The sequence below is a fragment of the Coptis chinensis genome, chromosome 5, assembly GCF_015680905.1.
Source record: "Coptis chinensis isolate HL-2020 chromosome 5, ASM1568090v1, whole genome shotgun sequence".
Classification (NCBI taxonomy): Eukaryota; Viridiplantae; Streptophyta; class Magnoliopsida; order Ranunculales; family Ranunculaceae; genus Coptis; species Coptis chinensis.
The window spans coordinates 14,574,975-14,595,427 of record NC_141460.1 but is presented as its reverse complement, the minus strand read 5'-3'; the positions used below and the strand labels follow the sequence as shown (position 1 = coordinate 14,595,427).

At 37.6% G+C, this 20,453-nt stretch overlaps 2 protein-coding genes and 1 long non-coding RNA gene across 3 annotated transcripts; all 3 read left to right on the top strand.

Annotated features, from left to right (window-relative positions):
• The first annotated feature begins 218 nt into the window (after positions 1-218).
• On the top strand, positions 219-755 carry LOC147496824 (uncharacterized). The gene has a single exon (XM_086562671.1). The coding sequence runs from the start codon at positions 219-221 to the stop codon at positions 753-755; it is 537 nt and encodes a 178-aa protein (XP_086418797.1).
• A 386-nt stretch (positions 756-1,141) lies between these two features.
• On the top strand, positions 1,142-1,669 carry LOC147496823 (uncharacterized). Its single transcript, XM_086562670.1, has one exon. It carries the CDS (start codon positions 1,142-1,144, stop codon positions 1,667-1,669), a length of 528 nt encoding a protein of 175 aa, XP_086418796.1.
• Positions 1,670-11,835: 10,166 nt separating this feature from the next.
• LOC147496822 (uncharacterized) lies at positions 11,836-14,347 on the top strand. Its single transcript, XR_015194668.1, has 3 exons — positions 11,836-12,058; positions 13,849-13,902; positions 14,102-14,347. It is a non-coding gene; the product is annotated as an uncharacterized LOC147496822 (long non-coding RNA).
• The last annotated feature ends 6,106 nt before the right edge of the window (positions 14,348-20,453 follow it).

Genomic DNA, 20,453 nt, shown 5'->3' with positions numbered 1-20,453 from the left:
TCTCACTAAAGTGGCACATTTCGCACATAATGGACTTTGAAGCCCGAAATGCATAAAACACGTGTCGTGTTAACTCTTAATTATTACTCACATAATTGGTCCAAAAGTATGACTGTTAAAGGGTTAAAACTACAGTTTTGGGCTCTTATCAGGTATACTCAAACTCAAATCTAGTGGTGTGTCAGGCGAATGGAGGGTTCACCGCCAGGTACCCGCGAATGGCAAGGTATTTGGAAGTATTGCATAAAAGGTCCACTAAGTTTACGAAGATCAAGTTCTTACATTTGGGTCGTGGGGAAAATAGGCATGCTGATGCCCTGGCCTACGTAGCCACGACAATACCAAGATCAGAGGAAAGAACTATAACAGTAAGGAGGTTGGAGAAACCTAGTACAGAGGAGGCGACAGAGGTGTGCCAGGTCATGGAAGAAAATGATGGTTGGATGGGGCCCATCAAGAGCTTTTTTGCTTGGAAACAGGTGACTGATAAGAAAGAGAGAAGAAGGTGGGAACAAACTTCTCAGAGGTACATTCTGATAGAGGGAGAGTTGTATCGAAAAAACTTTAGTGGACCATTGCTGAGATACCTCAGACCAAGGTTGGTGCAAGAAGTACTAGCAGAGTTACATGGGGGAGATTGCGGGAGCCATTCGGCGGGGAGAACCATGACCCACCGACTGCTAACACAGGGTTACTTTTGGCCCCATATGAAGAAGGACGCGGTGAAATTTGCTAAGAGATGTGGCAAGTGTTAGAGATTCACTCAATTGATATTCACACCAGCTGAGCCACTGCATAACGTGTCTAGTCTGTGGCCGTTTGCAATGTGGCAATGGATATAGTAGGGTCACTGCCCATGGCCAGCGGCAAGCAGAGATTCATGTTGGCAGCCATCGATTATTTCACGAAGTGGATAGAGGCTGCACCCTTGCAGGTGAAGGAGGCACATGTGATTATGTTTTTGTCGGAGAACATCATATGTAGATTTGGATTGCCGTATGCCACCATTGCAGATAATGGAACTCAATTCATGGGAGCCAAGGTGTAGGAGTTCTTGCAGGCATATAAGGTGAAACAAGGATTTTCAGCACCATACAACCCTGAAGGTAATGGACAGGCGGAGTCTTCTAACAAGACTATAATGAACAATCTTAAGAGGAAGTTGGAGGACAAGAAGGGGGCATGGGCCAACAAATTGAATCATGTCCTTTGGGCCTACAGAACCACACTACGAACAACCACTAAAGAGACCCCATTCTCTTTGGCCTACAGCGTTGAGGCCGTGATCCCGTCGGAGATGGTGGCATCTATTACCTGGACGAAGGCTGTGGAGGAAGGGTTGAACTGGGGCATACTGGCGAAAGACTTGAACCTGGTAGAGGAAAGAAGGGACACTGCCCGTATTAGGTTGGAAGAGTATCACCGACACCTCCAAAGACAATACAACAGGAGAGTCAAGCCAGGACAATTCAAAATAGGAGATTCAGTGCTCCGCCGAGTGACTCCTAGTACAAAGAGACAGAACGATGGGAAGCTGGGGCCCAATTGGGAGGGACCCTACACGGTGGTAGACATAGGAGGAGTAGGTACTTACAAGTTACAAACGGCAGAGGGAAAACTAGTAGAGAAACCGTGGAATGTGAAAATGTTAAAGAAATTTTACACTTAATTGTAATGGAGATCTAGAGCAAGAGACTGGAGCTGTTTGTAAATATATAATACAATGACACTTTTGAGAAAACAAAAGAAATATCACATGTAGTGAAATGTTTCTAAATCCAACTTGGAACAGCGTGGGGGATGAGCATTTTGCTGACAAGAGGTTCGAATCAAGTTTGGGGCAAGATGAGTTGCCCCGACAGGCTGCATAACCTAAGAGAACCTGTGGAGTGGGATCCCTTCGTGGATGAGAGTTACAAGTCCCATATGGGGGCAAAGAGAGATGCCCCTGCAAGCTGCAAATTAAGCATAAAAAAGGGACAGCGGAGGGGATGAGCCCTTCGCGGACAAGAGATCCGAATTAAACTCAGGGCAAGATGAGTTGCCATGACGGGCTGCATGGCCTAATAGAGCCCGCGGAATGGGATGAGCCCTTCGTGGATGAGAGTTACAAGTCACACATAGGGGCAAAGAGTGTTACTCCAGTAAGTTGCCAAACTAGCCAAAGGGAGGTAGGATACACAAAGAGGCCACACAGAGGGAGGTCTAGCGGAAGCACCAATAAGGGGAGAAGAGCAGGAGACCTTGTCATACTGGCGCATTAAAGATGCATATGTCAAGTTGGCACCCCGTGTCGGGGTTTCTCTAAAAGTAAACATCCAGAAGGGGGTGGGGAAGTGCATAATGGTGTTGGAAATCATTCTGGTCAGGCAATTCATAAGATCAAGGGCTAGCAGATCCCCGGTATTGTGATAAGCACATAAATGCTACACATGTAAGCCCATATTTATGTTATATTGTCTAGTTAATTAATATAAGTGCATTTGATTAGTCTATTTCCTTGGTTTTATAGAAATCGAAGCGAATACGAAGAAATGGGCAGAGATCGAGGACTTTACGGAGTTATGAGATTCTCACGCCTTGATTACATAGAGAGATTACCCAAAATGAGATATAAAATAACATGTGTACGTCATTCTAAATCTACTTCAAAAAGTTGAGGTACTATTTTAAAGAGGTAATAACGCGCCCGCTCTATTAGAAGCCTATGTCAGAGCATGCACGCGCCCCCTTCTAAAAACGAGAATTCCAGTGTTTTCACAGCACCTTTCACAGCTTGCTTCCACAGCTTGAACTCAATTTGGATGTTTCCAAAAGTGATTAAAACACGGAAAAGAAGCTTCCTAAAGGAGTTCCAAGGCTTGTACGCCCTAAGGGATCTCTATATAAACAAAGGAAGAAAAGGAGCTCTCTCTCTCTCGCCTCTGATAGGGTTATATACTAAAAACATTACTTTTGTATTAACTCTAATTCTTTATATTTTAAATGAGAATCATATGGGCAAATGTTATGCATATTATATATGTTATTAGTTATATGTATGTGTCTAATACTTTATGTTGTAGATGATATGGTGTGAACACACAGGAGATCATATCATCAGTACCTTATAAAATATAAGTAATCGTTCACAACCTAGATGGATTTAGACAAACCATTAGTACAGTTGTAGTATAATATGGTATTAGTCTATCTTGACTATAGGATTACACTAGTACACTTTGTGTGTATTGAACAGGACCAAGTGAGGTTGTTTCTCTTTATACTGACTGTATAAGAGAACAAACACCTCTGTTATTATGGATTCTTATCCTCTTAATTTGGATATAATAACGGGCACTTACGTGCATTGTACATTGCTTTAAATCATCAATGAGTGAGATTCATTTGTGAGTCAACAAACTCGATGGATTGGGTAATGACATTATATGTAAGGTGTGCTGTTGATTATAGAAGGAATCTGTGACCCGCATGAAGTCCGGTTGATGATGTCCCCTTGAGGAGCTCAAAAAGATTGTCATGTAAACCCTGCAGGTGGATTTATTTCGATATGACAATGAGGTTGAGTGGTACTACTCAAGGGCATAAGAAGTTGATTAATGTACTTGTCAGTAACTTGACTTAATCAACGGACATTCAATATCTTAAACATGGGGAGATCAACGAGCATATAATATGGAGCCCATAAACGCTGACACGTAATTTGGGATTAGGGCGGTAGTGCAACAATGGCCTTTAGTGGAATAAGTCATTTGTTTGTGGACTTGGGGTCGGTGTTCGGGCGAACATGGAAAGCCCAAGCCCGTCAGGAGGCCCAACCTTAATTTCTCTTCATGGTCCCTATTGTAGCCTATAAATAGAATACTCTCTCGCTGGTCAAAATTCACTATTCACTGGATTAGAAAAAGAGGCAAGGAAAGATAGATCTAAAAATTGGATCTAGCTTTGTGAGAAAGAAGGGGGTTGGTAGATCGTTGCCCACACAACGTCTAATCTATTCTAAAGGAATACAACAGAAGATCAAGGGGTTGATTTTGGAATTGATAAAGCTTTGATTCTCAAAGATTACATCTTAGCCAATTCTAAAAGGTATGTTTTCTATCCAAAACTGTGAGAACCATTTAATTCTGTTGCGTGTGGTTTTCGCGGTTTGTAGAAATATTCATTCTAAAAATAACGGTTCCTACAGCCTCCTACACACAAAAATCCAAATCGCAGGATAGAACCACTGGAGAAGAAGAAGACTCTGCTGGAGACAAAGCCACCATACAGAACGACGGTTTTGTCAATGACTCCCCTTCTTTACTGTCTTGTTTGTTTCACCATGTTTATGAGTAACTAAACTCAAAGCTAGGGCTTTGGTGAAGCCCTAGACTTGTATAGGATATCTTTATTTTGCTGTTACTGTTTTTAAACCAATTTTAATTGATTTAGATATTGTTTTCACACTGATGTTAGTGGTTTACTTGCATTGATTATATCTTGAATGATTAAATATCATATCTTGACTAGTTAATCGTAGGATTACTACTCCATTAGCATTATAGCATGGCTATTAATTGTATATTGAATCTGTGAGGAGTTGTGTCGTAAGAAGACAACTCTTGCTAGGGATTCATATGTTTACATGCTGAAATTCAATTCAACTTCATGTATAGATGCATATTAGGGCTTAAACAAAAACATATTCGAGGAAGTTAGGGTTTCCTTTCCCTCATGATACTCGTACTTACATGAGAACTTTAAAACAGTGAAGTAAGAGAACCTACAAGAGTCTAGGGTGGAATCAAATGCCTTAGTGTTTCCACCATTCATAAGTTAATACAAGTTTTATAATTTTATAGTATAATTCAAATAGTAGTTTTTAAACCACTCTTTCAAATCAACCACCATTATATTCAGATTAGGTTAAATAGTATTTTAAGCATTCAGTTATTCCTAGATTACAATCCCTATGGGTTCTACCTTGTTCTCGCACACCTACTACAATAGACCTTGTGCGCTTGCAAGTAGTAATAGTAATAGGAGTTAATTAACCTGTTTATTTAGGTTGGTTAAATCGCTATCAAGTTTTCGACGCCGCTACTGGGGATTGTAGTGGCTAATTGAACGTTAAAACACTGTTTTTCGTATTTCATGATTTCTCGTAGTTAAAATTAGTCATATTGATAATTTAAGTTTATGTTTCGTATTTCCTGCATAAGATCATAGGAACAAGTTCCTGACCTCTGTGATAAGTTTCCTAAATTTTTTGAAAACCACCTATGAGAAACTTAGAGCTCGTCCGTTCCCTAGGTTGCCTTTCAGAAACCGTGCTCGCGCTATTTCTTGTTTTCTGCGAATTTAGCACAGAGCGCGCACGCGATTTGTTCCTGAGTTTTCTGAGCGTGCACGCGCTTTTGACTTATATACTGAAGCATCTGATTTTTTTCTGGCTACTTCTAATTGTTGTGAGGAACCCAGAACCATGCTTGTACAAGTGTACCAATGCTGGAGGACATAATGAAACTAAGGGAGGTATTTTTCTTACTCGTAGTTTAAATTTGTTTGTCTTGTGTGCCGTGATAGTTAAATAATAGTCCTAAGCTTTAGAAATAGTTTATGGTAGTAACTCGGTCTGATAATATACCTTTTGCACCGTTTGATCCTGAGATTGAATGCACTCTCCATAGGAGAAGTAGAAATCCCGAGTTAGAGGTACTTGTAACTTTTGTTGGCAATACACTAATTTTTGCTGACATGGAGCGTAATAACAATGACGTGGTTGCCCAAGTACCTAGATCTATTAAGAAATATATATATCTTACTAGGACAACCTGACCATCTTGCATCGTTCTCCCTGCAACCAATGTTAATCACTTTGAGTTGAAGCCCAATCTGCTAGGGCTCCTTCTTAAGTTTAGGGGAACGGATGAGGAATATCTATATCTTCATGTGAGAGAATTTGAGGATATTTGTGGGACTATTAAGCTTCAACAATTTAGTGACGAAGCTATAAAATTAAAATTATTCCCATTTTCTCTTAAAGAAAAAGCCAAGAGTTGGTTTCACACCCTCCCATCGAATTCCATAACGGGATAGGAAAAGTTATGCATTGTGTTTTTAAAGAACTTTTTCCCTAATCATAAGGCGACTGCTTTTGGAAAAGACTTCTCATCTTTTTGCCAAACTGATGGAGAGTCATTATGGAAGTGTATGGAGAGGTTTAAGGACATGCTCTTGCAGTGTCCTAACCATGACCTAGAGAATGGTAGGCTAGTGCAGATTCTCTATGAGGGTCTCAATTTTAATTCTAAGGCTATGATTGAGACCATGAGTATTGGAGATTTCTGTGATAAGACTGTAGAAGAAGCATGGACCTTTTTAGAATAAGTCTCTGAGAAGGTCCAGTAATGGGAAACTTGTCGTAAGCCTAAGAAGGTGGCTAGTAGTACTACACAGAATGGTTTGTTCCGCGTTGACAAGGAATTCGACACGAACACTAGGATGGCTACTTTAATTAGAAGAGTTGAAGCTCTCGATCTAGAAAAAGAGGCAAGCTCTCTAGCTCCAGTTAACAATGTCGATGCCCCTGGGTGTCTTTTGTGTGAAAGTCTTGACCAGGTTATAGATAATTGCCCTAGCGTAAATGCACAAGTTAATGATTTTAATTCATACCAAAAGCCAGGCAATAATCCTTTTTCTAACACGTATAACCCTTGGTGGCGTAACCACCCCAATTTGTCTTGGTCTAAGGGTATACATCAGGGAGGCCCCATGGGTAACTCAAACCCAGTAACACAGTATGCACCTCAACCACCTAAACTTTTACCTATAGAAGAGGCCATTGCTCAATTAACACATAACACCATGAAATTCCAGGACACAACCTAACAGTTTATGCAAGCCAGTCAAACAGCTACTCAGGATAATACTCAAGCCATTAGGAAGATTGAAGTCACCATAGGTCAAATTGCTAATACGTTATATGAGAGGGACAACGGTAGGTTTCCTAGTTAACTAGTGGCAAATCTGAGGGGTCAGTAGGAAGTAAGTTCTAACTTAAACCAGGCTCACCAGGAGCAAGCCAAGTCTATCACTGTTCTTAGGAGTGGAAAACATGTTGATAATAGGGTTGAGATGCCTAGGGACCCTGAGGTCAGATCTTATCCTATAGAGTGTGAGCAGGAAGAGAGTGAGGTTAGTGAATCTAATAGTCATAATACTTCTAGGAAGGGTGTAGAACCTCCTACTGCTGTGGAGGCTAACCTTGTGCCATCTTATATACCTAAAGCTCCTTTTCCCCAAAGTTTGATTCAGGCTAAGAAAGTTTCTAATCTTAATGAGATAATGGAGATGTTTAAACAGGTTCAAATAAATATTCCATTACATGATGCTATAAAACAAGTTCCTTCCTATGCCAAGTTTCTTAAAGATTTGTGTACACAAACACATAAGTTGAATGTGCACAAGAAAACTTTCCTAACTAAACAAGTGAGTTATATTATCCAAAACCGAACCCCGCCTAAGTTTAGAGATTCAGGATGCCCTACTATTTCTTGCATTATTGGTGATCATATGATTGAGAAAGCATTACTTGATTTAGGAGCTAGCATTAATTTGTTGCCTTATTCGGTTTATTTACAGCTTGTTCTTGGTAAGTTGAAACCTACACCAATTACTCTTCAATTGGCATATAGGTCTATTAGGATTCCACGTGGTGTTGTTGAGGATGTTTTGATTCAGGTTGATACATTTTATTTCCCTGTTGCTTTTGTTGTTCTGGATACACAACCTGTTTAAGATCCTAAACACTATATTCCGGTCATTTTAGGTCGTCCCTTTTCAGCCACTTCTAATGATATCATTAACTGTCGTAATGGAGTGTTAATGCTTTCTTTTGGTAATATGACTACAGAACTTAATGTGTTTAATGTGGGTCAAGAACCTCCTGAACCTGATGATTTTTGGGATGTTAATCTTATTAATAGTATAGTTCATGAGACTTTCTTGGAGAGTTATTCTGATGACCTTCTTGAGTCTTGCTTAACTAATTCTAGTAGTGGTTGTGATGTAGATGATGTCATTTGTGAAGTTAATGCGTTGCTTGATGCAACCCCAATTTTAGAAACTGATACATGGAAAGCCACAATAGAGCCTCTGACTCCATGGGAGTCTACCCCAGTCTCTTCTATAGAAAGTCCTCCTAAGCTAGAGTTGAAACCATTACCTGATACTCACTACACCATAACAGGATATTTGTAACACACACCTTTTTTGCTTTGTAACGGTTTCTAGCCGTTGGTAATTTGCCAACGCTTTCTAAACGTTGGTAATGCTGTAAAGTGTTACTTAAATTCGGATGAATTTTAAGAATTAATTTCTAACGCTTGAAAACCGTGTTGTAAGTGTTAGAAATCCAAAAAACCAAAACAACTTCGAAATTTCGAAAATAGGGAAACAAAAAAGAAATTGCGAAATAGAAAACCTCTCTTTCTCTCTCACAGCCGCTACTACTCTCTTCCACCATTAGGGTTTTCTGATCTTTTCTCTTACTGCTTTCGAGAGGTGATATGAAATTAATTAATTAATAATAATAGTAGAAGATCTAGTTTTAGACACATCAATTAGAGATTGGGTATTAATCCCACTCTCACTAGTCATGGTACTAATCGGAATCCTCCGTTACTTTGTCTCAAAACTCATGCGTTCTTCTCAATTACCAACTGATCCCAAAATCGTCAAAGAAGGGTATTTTTTATTTATTATTTAACTCTTTCAATTTTGTTGTTGTCAGTCTAAAGTTTTGATTTTTATTGTTGTTTAACAGACAGATTGTTGTTAGGGCGAGAAATTTAAGAGCTTAAGGTTTTATTAATTTGAATGATTTGAGTTGTTAGGCTTTTGAGTAATGATGTTATTTGATGTTGGGTTGTTAGGCATTTGCTTATAGTTTGAAAAATAAAACAAAGAGGTTGAAGTCTAGAGCGACAAAGAAAGAGCAAAAGAGATTACATGTTTCTACTATTGATAGGAATTTGGGAGAACCTGCTCCTTATGTTGTTGTTGTTCAAGGACCACCTAAGGTAATTTTTAACTTGTTTTTTTTAGCTTGGAATTTTGAAATTTCAGTGTAGGCCATTCATTGTTTGGATGATAGGTTTTGAGTTTGGGGTCTTTGAATGTAGCTCTGGTTAAGTTACATATTTGACTATCATTTGAAATTTTGTGGAAGTTGAGAAATGAGTTTAGTTATTGTGATTTTGATGATTGGTTGCAGGTTGGGAAATCACTTTTGATAAAGTATCTTGTAAAACATTACATAAAACAAAACCTTCCTGAAGTTTGAGGTCTAATTACAATCATGTCAGGTTCGATACTTAACCATACTCTAAATATCGTAATTGAGTGTCGTTTAGTTGTATTATTTAGAATTCAGTATTTTCTTTTTAGGTCTTTGCTTGGTTGTACTTTGCTTACACATACTCTAAATAACTTGACCAACTGCTGGAATTACTATTTTAGGGAAGCAGAGGTAGTTGCAGTTTGTGGAGTGTCCAAATGATATTAGTGGCATGATTGATGCAACAAAGTTTGCTGATATCGCATTGCTACTTATCGATGGAAGTTAAATATTCGAAATGGTTAGTCACAATTTGTGTATCATTTTGTGCCTTCAGATATCATCATCTATCTAGGCAATATGCATCAATCCAATATTAAATCATGCCTTACCCATCAATCCAATATACACTATCATTAGTCTACAATGATAGTGCAAGAAAAGACTGAACTTCGGACATAATCATGATCAAACTAGGCAAGCAGTACATAAGGCTTATGATAAAACAAAGGACAACATGGATTATTCAGTGCAAGATATCAGCTGTCATAACAAGTCCTTTATTTAGTAGAGAACATATACTCGTAACTATAACATAATATATGTATATATTTTTTCATTAACTTTTATCTTCAAATGATTAAGCTAATATTGAACACCATAACTATTTTCATGTTTCCATCATTCAAAAAAATTATGAATATGGAAGTATCTTTGAAGAGGAGAGACTATACAAAACAAACCTGAATTGTGGTTACATTTCCTTGTTGTGTGAATTGTGATTTGAGGACCTGAAGCATGCTTTAGAACAAATTTTGTGAATAAGAAAAAGTCCAAATCAATGGAATAAAACTTAGAAAAATACCCAAAACCAAAACTAATTGGCTATCAAACTAATTATCCCAAAATCGAATAGTTAAAGACCTAAAATCACATATCGAACCAAAACCTATTAATACCCAAAACCAAAGTCGAAGCTTTACCAGTGATGGAGGACTGGCCCAAAACAAAAACCGAAATTAAAGCTTTAAACTTTAATAAAGAGAGAGGCGGAGAGTGATAGAGAGCTTATCATAGTTTTGTGGAGGTGGTCGGTAAGGGCTGCGAAACTTTAAGTGAAGAAGAAAAGAAAAGAAAATGGGGTGGCTGGAGAGAGACAAAAGTATTTTTAGGTGTTTTCTTATTTTACCATTTTTTTGTGGAGAGAGAGAGTGAACTGTTTTTGGGTTTTCTAATTTTTTTCGGTTTGAGCCAAGAATGAAAAAAGCCCCACCACAATGTTGAGTTTCTAATCAGAATGGCACTCATTGAGGTAAACCATTTGCACTTTCTCTTTATAGCGAGCTGGTTTGACATTTGAAATACAACTTTTGAAGCTAGAACAATCCTCGTTTCTTGGTCATGAGTAGCGTTTGAATTAACATTATGAATCCTCGTTTCTTGGTCATGAGTTCGTGTTTTGTTGGGAATGAATTGAGATTGGTATTCTGTTGCTAGATGCGTTGAAAGTTTTAGTATATTGCAAGTATGAGCTTCAAGTACTGGGAAGATTGGCTTGGAGAAAAGGACATGGAAGCAATGTTGATAATGTTAATATTGTCGGTGATGATGATTATTCTTTTTGTAATAACTGTAACTTTGACTTTATAAACTCTAATTTTAGCAGCAACCACTTCAGGCATGCGGCGGGAATGGATTTTTCGATTACTATTCTTCTACTCAAGATGGACTGAGTTACTAAAGATGAGGGATTGATTTGTTTTGTGTAAGTATTTTGTTTGCAATGTCAAAGAATATTCTGATTTTTTACTTCTGTATCTATGATGTAGTTTAATTAATTCTATGGAAAAAAGGTTTCCACCTTCAATTTATCTTTTTTCATATCTTGTTCCTTTAAATTCTAAGTCTGTTGCCCTAGCCACCACACTATCTTCTAACACCTCAAGGTGCTTTCTAACACTAGTCGTGATGTTATACGTCTTCGTGATGATGCCCTTTCTTTCTGCTTTTCTGTTTCCAGCATTCTCCTCAAACTTCGTAAGGTATAATAAAAAACCATTCTTTACTTGTATATCTCAATGAATATAAGCTTGTGCCTATCATACATAGATTTAACACTGCCCAAGTGTAGGCAGAGGGCACGTCAGGTGAATCTATTGATGCCCTTGCAAAAGTCGACATAGTCAAACAAAGAATGTAAGTAGCTTATGAAGCACTTCAGGTAATTTATAATGCTGGTTCCTGAGTTCTCTCCGATTTGTGGATTTTGTCTTATTGTGGAATTATAAACAGGATGCTGCAGGGTTGACTCAATTAAGTGCTAGTGTGGAGGATGTGTTTGCTAGTGGAGATCTTCCCAGTGTCATGGAAACTTTGGCCAACATGAGACATTGCTTGTTTGCTGTAGGCGAGGTAAATTTTTTGAATTTATTATGTTTTGTGTAGAAAGGTATTAGGCTTCCTAAGGTCTGCTGATATGGTTCTTGAGTTTCTATGTGTATTAGGTTGCAGAGTTTGCGAATGTTAGAAAGCAGCTTGAGGTGTTAGAAGATAGACTAGAAGAAATGGTTCAACCTCGTCTATCCGAAGCTTTATCTCTCTCTGCCCACACACACTGACTGGGAGAAACCATGGCGGAATTGTAGCACCTTCCACCATAATATACTGGAGGGACTTTCGCTTCCAATTTGGATCTTGGCTTTCAAACGCATCCAAACAATTGGTACTGGTAGAAAGGTATGGATACTTTTTTTTTTTAAAGTAATTACTTCGAGAAATTTTCTGGTAAAGTTGCAACCCAATTAAATCCAATTAAATCCCAGTAAAGTTGCAACCTTTTGGTTCCGAACTGAAGTTTAAACTTTCAATTCCATTTTTGTCTTCATGGTTTTGAATGTGGAGGAGAATGGAAGCGATTGGATGGAATTCCATCGTCTATGGAAGAAATGAGTTTTTTTATTGGATGTTTGGGCGGTTATAGATTGTATGTGAAAATGTGTTCAGTGGATTTTGTTGCAAATTATTTGTTGTAATTAGTATTCTAAGAGTCACATGCATTTTGTGCTTAATTTTTTTGTGCGTGTTATGTTGGGTGAGTGTTTTCTTGCTATTTGTTTTTTCCAGATTTCCTTGCTTAGAATTCATGAAATTTAATAAATGCAAGTAGATATCTTAAACTGGATGGAACGTTTGCAGAAATGGTACCAGATAACATATTATTGGCTATGTTCACAACCTGAATATCTGTCAAATTAGTGAGTATCTTTTGTGGGAAGTACCCAGAGAATGAGTTATACTGTAAAAAGATTGCGCGAAGACGACGACATTTTGACAAGGAGTATGGGATAGTACCCTTGAGTGACTTTGAATGGAGAGGATGTTTACGTAAGTTTGTGAGTTTGGAGAGGTGAGGAGTGAGGGGGCCTGAAAGTTGAAGACGAGGTAAACAGAGTTCATGGACTTGAGTATTGTAACATGAAATGCCACGCCAGTCACATGGTGCAAAAGGTGTGGTTGAGTCCCAACCATCTAGTGAACCAATGGGTCATGGAGGTTTTGTTCAGCTAATAATACAGGAGATTCTAAAAGGCCTCATCAACTTGATCCTTGGTCCATCATCTTTTAAGTTAGTCTGGTATATCATGCATGTGTACCCCATTTACAATATAATGAAGGAAAACATAAACTTCTCCAAATTTAGATTTTCACTTCAATTGTGAGTGAAATGAGGTTCTATAGTTAGTACTGTACTTCTTATAGCAAGTAGTATTAATAAATCTCAACTTTTGATTTCATATGCGTTGATTTCTATGCTCCTTGGTGTGGTCACTGTCAAAAACTCCCTCCTGAGGTAATATTAATAAATTTCGATTCTTTATTGATTTTCTTAAATGCCCAAGTTGAAATTTTAAGTTGGATCTAGGTTGGTTTGATTCAATTATGTTTTTTTCAATATATTTCATTTGTTTTTGATAGAAAAGTATACTTAAAAGATGATCTTTACACAACTTTGGATGCTGGGTATGTGTAACTATGCATTAGTTTATTGAAGATAGAAGTTTATGTTATTTGAAACTAGCTATGAGGTACTAAGGGGAATGATGGGGTTTTATTGGATTTGTGCGAGTGGGGTGTCGGGGCATGAGGTATTAATTGGTTCTTCATGTTGTCGATTCGTGTGAAGTATGTAATATATCTTTGAAAATAGAATGTAGACACGTAAATCTCAGATTGTAGAATGTACCTGATTATAAGAATCCCAATGCACGAGATGTGTGTTTTTTGTGAAAATTGAATTGCCTGCTAGCATTCCTCCGGGGGAATATAGTACAATGAGATTTTAAGCTTCAACTAGTTTCGATTTTTTGTATTGGAACCAATGAAGCTTTGATTTGTGTCTTGAGACTCCACCTCTTTCAAATAGTTCTTTAGTAAAGTATTCTCACTATGGGATATTTGTTAAATACCTAACAAATTGTTTAAAAACTGGTTTTCAGCTATTATGTAATCTGAGTTTTCTTCCACAGAATTTGAAGACTCAAAGCTCTGTACAATTCGCTTGTCTTCATATAGCCCAACTGGTATGGAATATTTTGTACCTTAATAAATCGTTTATTTTCCTTGGTGTTAGTAATAATCTTCAATGCATTTTAGCTTGCTTTACTAGGGACAAGCTTGTACACTGAATTTCCTATTTTAACTTAGAAGTTAGTTCAAATCATAGAAGACATGTTAAAGATTTGTTGCAAACTTTTTAATTTTTGAACTTCTATTTGGCAGGTCAATATGTGATTGGAGCGGTAGAATAATTTGAACAATTGCAACAACATTTGAGGATGTCATGCTTGTGTATAAGTTCTTTTTGTGTATGACACTCTTTTACATTGAACCGTGTTAGTCATTACCACCATCTATTTTGTGGTTCAACATGGATGTCAAGGGGTTAGTTAAATGTGATCTCAGAACCATTATATTTCTGGTGTTGGGTTGGTTTTTGCAGCAACACATTTTCATTGTGATTTAGGTGATGGGTTGATTGTTGCAATATTAAGTTTTCTATCTTGCGATAATAGGTGTACTATTTGTCATTAAAACTTTTACGACATTTCCTTTATTATATATCTTCTCTATAGTTTAACACTTGAATAGGGGTTTTAAGCTTTTAGAACTTCTTGTGTGTTGTTTATTTGTATGTCTTGTACTCTTTTGCTTGTACCTGGTGTTGGGATTGCATGTGTAGGTGTTGTGTGAACATCTAGCAGTAAGTGTACTTGTCATACCCCGAATTTCGACAGAATTCGGAAAAACAAGATTTGTTCCCGACTCTTTGATTTTCGAGGTGTGACGCATTTTCAACTCCCAAAAACCCATAAACAATTTAAATATGCGGATAATTAAAAACCAATAAAAATTTTAACTTAAACAAAAGTCCTCTTCATTACAAAAATTTACAAATAAGATTAGGTTACAAATCTCTTTTCAATAATTCTTTATTTAAAATTACAAATGAAAATACAAATAACATTGTCTCAACTGAAAATCTATATCACCTCAAGGGAAAACAAAACCTATCTTCAAATGCGACGTTAACGCAAACCACAAGCAGCAACCAACCTTCTTCAACACTAAACCTGTCAAAAATTATCAACTATGTTCATTTAATGAACACACCCGATAAGCAAACATGCAAATCGGGTCAGCATTATAAAAATGCTGGTGTGAGTACCCCTAAAATACAATATATATTTATACATATACATACACAATCCATAAGGCAGTTAATTCCTCCACCGAGGCGCCTTAACTTCCAACAGCTAATACGACATTCTTAACTACAATAAGTAAGGCAGGTAGTTCCTCCACTGAGGTGCCTTAACTTCCCACTAACCACACCACAAACTATACGCATAATAAAAAGGCATTTAGTTCCTCCACAAGGCGCCTTAGGTTCTAACTAAACAAATAACCAGCCAAACATATTCTATACTTACCGCATTTCATACTCAATTACAGAGTGGGTCGTCTCTGCCCAAGTAATTAGTTTGACCCCCACTTCTGCAAAACCATATACAATCATCTATCTAAAGATACATCATTAACCAACACATTACCATAATTATATTAATTAAGGCTTTCTTTGCGTGTCCCTAAAATCACGTCGTAACTATGTCTTACCTAGTTTCCCTGGCTACCACAATCACTTCCCAACGCCGAACATGTACATCCACATGCCTCCCCTTACATAATGAACCACTCCGTGTGTAACTACCCTGAGCGGGATGCCGCACACCAGGTAACCCTCACACGAAAGCCATTATGTAAGTACTGCTATTATACGGCATAAAATATCGCGCGTCTCGTTCTAATTTTGTGAACGGAATAATCAAGCCACCATTCGGCTACGCCAAAGGGGCCATTCAGATTTACTGAAACGCCAGAAGGGCCAATCAAATTACTTTAGCCCAAAGGGCCATTCAGATTCACTGAAACGCCAGAAGGGCCAATCATATCACATGAGTTGTGGCAGCTAGGTTCAAGGATTTTCGTTATGTAATTTATTCAAGTGTCATACATTTATAACTCATAATAATTCCACTATATCACGTTCAGGTCACATACCTTATTGCACTAAGCCACTGATAACAGTAAAATGAGTAGTTTACCTACGAAATGAACGATGAATTCACAACGTAAGTAAACTAAAACTATCCTTTTACACTCAATTATCAAAGCTTCTACTCTCAATGCGAATTGCACTAAGTGGAGTAGGAAGTTCGTTCCACTCCTAGTTCCCTAGCACGGAATTGTTTTCTAATCTAATTAGTCGGTCTTAAGTCTATGAGAGTTTTTACTGGGGGGGATTATACTACGATGCAATATGAAATTGATTAATTTAATTTAAGCTCACTTAATGCTATGGAAATACGATTGTTTGACTCTAGATAAAGAAATAGAGGGAATTAAATCCACCTCGAATCCAACTTAATAACCTAGTATAGATTGTCGATCTCGATTCTTACGTTTTCCACGGCAAGAATTTGAGTCTAATCCCTAGTGTTCATGGCATTCCTACCGGATACTAACTAGCATGTGAGGTCGTCCACCCATTCTCATGGCTTAAACACGACCTTCTAGAGTGGAATAGATTCTACTACCAATTCTATACTAACCACTAAGTTTTCATCAAGGCTTCATCAACCCCTCTAATGGAGGTTTAGCCTTGAGTCATCAAACTAACATTTCCCATTGAATTTAAACTAAACATAATGTAAGAAATTGAGATTTACTTAATTAAACAATAATGAATCTAATTTAATGACTGGAATGGAATAAGAACAAGAATTTAAATGAGATCTAGAATGGAAATGACAAAATTCGAAATTGACAACTAACTATTTTATTTATCTAATCAATCAAGAACAATCATTCAAAGATTTAATCTAAAACAGGAATTGAAATGGAACTAAAACTTAATTAATTAATAAAACTAGATCTAGAATTCTATATATTACTTTAGGTCTAACTAGCTACCATTAACAAAAAGCTAAGCTTTTGTTTTTATACATTCAGATCCAAAAATCGTGCATGGGCTTGGAGCCATGTTTTGGGCCAGAGAATCAGGCCCAAAACCCAATCTTTTCAAATCCAAAAGGCCTCTTCAGCTGCAGTTGGCTTCCACAGACTTTTCGTCTACTTCTGCTCCTCTGATTGGGTCAAGGCTTGGACCATTGGAAAGCTCTTTCCGAGTCGGTCGTTTTGACATAAGGTAGGCCCAATTCCGAGGTCTGAGTCCAAAGATATGGCATTCGGAAGTTCTTCTGACTTTTGCTCTTTTATCTCGCTAAAGTGGCACATTTCTGCACATAATGGACTTTGAAGCCTGAAATGCATAAAAACACGTAATCAGTATTAACTCTTACCAATTATTCACATAATTGGTCTAACAGTATGATTATTAAGGGGTTAAAACTACAGTTTTGGGCTCTTATCAAACCACCCCCAAACAGCATTTTGCTTGTCCTCAAGCAAATATGAGAAATTAGCATAAGTGACCAAAAATGGAGTTCTATCTACTTTCGTCTCGCTGAGTGCGATTGCATTGACCATATGCAACAAGGCCTTAAACCACTAGGAATTCCCTAGTGGACGAGTTATAGCCTCATGAGAGTTTTCCAGTGAAGGTACTCACAAACTTCATCTATACTACAACGACTAAGAAATAAAACTATTGTTTTCTCCTTCATGTCTCAACTATCTATACATCTCACTAGCAAATACATAAGAATAACCCAGTCAGAACCCTAAGCTAATATATGCATAATAATCAATCATCTAAAATAAACATATAACAATGAGTAATACTATGAAATGTAATAGCAGGTCCGTTTATGAAAACTTGGAATAGCGTCCTTAAGTAGGTCCTCACATAAATGTCAAGACAAAAACCACTCTGATTTTTCCACTCAAGTTAAGCTGCTCCAATTAATGCGGTGGGCACACTTTACCTTACAATCTCAATGACAACAAGGAAAGCTGAGTCGATCAAACACATCCGCCACTTACTATCACACTAACCTATTCCTAATTGAGCTAGAGGTCTTTATTAGGTGTCAAGGGGATTAGGAGATGGTTTAAGAAGGAAGGAAATGGATATACAAAAGGACAAGTCCGAGATAATAGAGTCTTCATATTATGTAACTAGAGAAAACCTTGTTATTTTCTTTTGCTTCTATACTTTGTTTCCATCCTTAGCCATATTTTTCTTTTTCTTTTCTTTGGCTTTTGACTCCCTTTTATTCTATTTTTGGAGTTTTGATTTATTTCTATTTTTCTCTTTCTTTGGATGGAAACTTCTTTTCTTTATTTCCTGAAGCAACTAACTAATTTTTGTTTACACAGGTTTTTCTCTTTTTCTTTCTTCCTCATTCTATTCTCAGACTTATTCTAAAATGGGTAGGTTGATTTATTCTCTTTTTTTATTTTTATTTTTATTATTTTTATTTTTTTATTTTGTTTTTGTTTTTGTAACAGGGTAAAGGAATTGTGGTTTATGGAAGGCTAAAGGAAGGCTCAGAGGGGCGACTAGCGGAAAATAATTCATATGTTTGAATTTCTGGCTATATCGATCCAAAGAGGGCCTAAATTCTCGCTTAGGATATGGCATAGTGATCAAGCAAGTGGACGTGTGATTTCTCTATCCGGATTTTACTTCTCCCTTGTGTCATTTAGCAAATGTTTAGCTCATATAAGGTTTTAGGCTATATTCTCACGGGATTTGTAGAATAAGTACTCTAGCCTAGATTTCAGAAACTTATTGCTAACAATCATAGATACTCATGTAATATATTTATAGATAGATGCAAAGATTATTACCTACATATTAACCTAAGTTTCTAACAATTATTCGATGCAAAAGCTCATTGAGACTTCTAGATTGTTAAGAGCATAGAAAGAAAACAATACCAATATTCCTAAGTGTATAGCATAAACTTATTTATTTATATTTTTGAAATTTTTAACTTGAAAACAATATGCATATTATACATATCTATATCCTATCAGATGCCTTTAATTTACGTGTTTCTATGCCCCCAAACAAACAAAGCATGCTTTGTCCTCAAAGCATTTAAATAAAAGAGGGTAGGAAAAATACCATTGAAGCGTGAAATTCGGAACATCCGCAAAATAAGGTTAAAACATACAAATATAGTAATATAAAACCGACGCGAACTCTATAAGAGTTCCACCCATTATGGGGTTAACGAGAATGAAATTGCTTGGGACATAAGCGGACACTAACTTAACTAAAAACTTTACCTGCACCCCAGCATTTACTCATCATCATCCTCCTCTTCTATATGAGGTTCTTTTCGCATCCCGCCATGCCATAACAACTTGCCATGCCTTCCGTCGTGTGTGTATCATCAACTAGTGCTAACCTCTCTAGTGTTATTTGGTGATGGGGTGTAAGGGGCAACCAAATGTGGTTGCACGACATCCCGACCAAGTCATGGCTCGGAATGATCTTACCACCACGATTGGTGGGTCTCATGATTTCGACCCTTTCCCAAACTGCGGTAATGCGGTACTGAGAATATGGGTAGCAAGCAAGCGATAACGCGGCAAACCAAGACAGCGTAAGAAGGTACTTATGCCTCAAGGTATGGCCTCGCTTCAGAGTAGCAACTAAAACTCGGGGAATGTCATACCGGCGGCGTCCCTCCCTAAAGCAAGGAAAACGTCACCGGTATTATTGGCGTATAAAGCGCCGTTCCCTAGAATGTTTATCATGATGAACAACATGGTTGTGCCATCAATAACAAGGGAAATTTTTTGTTCTCCTTCTTGGGTACAATAAAAAGTAATATTATTATAGAAGAATTCAGTTAGCTTAGGTGAAAAAGAATCGTCATCACTCACCGAAGATGCGCCATCCTAATCGCGATCGATCCGCCATGAACGATGCTCCATAGGTATCGGTTCCCATCAAGTCTTCAAATGACTGTTCAGGAATCACTATAGGAGGTGTCATCTCAAAAGTACTCTGTAGAACAGCTGTGCAAACCTGGAAGAAACCTCGAGAAAATCGGAATTTCTGTGCTAATCGGAGGAGGGAGCTTGCTGGCTTCAGTATAGGCGAAGTCAGCTTCGGAGGTTTTGGAATTACAGATGTTTGGAGCTGGTCGCTTCTGCTTGCTGCTGGCGCTCTCTTTTTTTTTTTCGATTTTACAGTGTTTTTAGGGAAGCTCTGCTTGAGCCTTGGCGCTCTCGAACAAAATTCGACAAAAGTGTAAAGCGCTGAAAGGCCTCCTGCAGGAAGAAGCTTCGAAGTTCGAAAACAGAGTTTACAAGAAAAACAAGCTGAAAAAGCTTGGAGTGAAAGGTGAGAGATGATTGTGGGGTGTAGTGAGGGTTGTGAGTGTAGAATGATGGAAGTTTAAATAGGTTCTGGGTTTCTAAAACGAATCGGCAAGTTGCCAAATTGTTTTAAGGCAATTTCGGAAATAGAAAACGCAAACCCGAAAACGGAAACTAACCATAGTTTTGATTTCCTAACAACCCTGGTATCTTTTAAACTTGGTTTAGAATAGTAACTTCTAAACTCTCCTACATATCATGCTACCACTACAAA

Excerpts from the sequence above, each read along its gene's own strand:
- LOC147496823 (XM_086562670.1), top strand. The coding sequence starts at position 1,142 with ATGAACAATCTTAAGAGGAAGTTGGAGGACAAGAAGGGGGCATGGGCC.
- LOC147496824 (XM_086562671.1), top strand. The coding sequence starts at position 219 with ATGGCAAGGTATTTGGAAGTATTGCATAAAAGGTCCACTAAGTTTACG.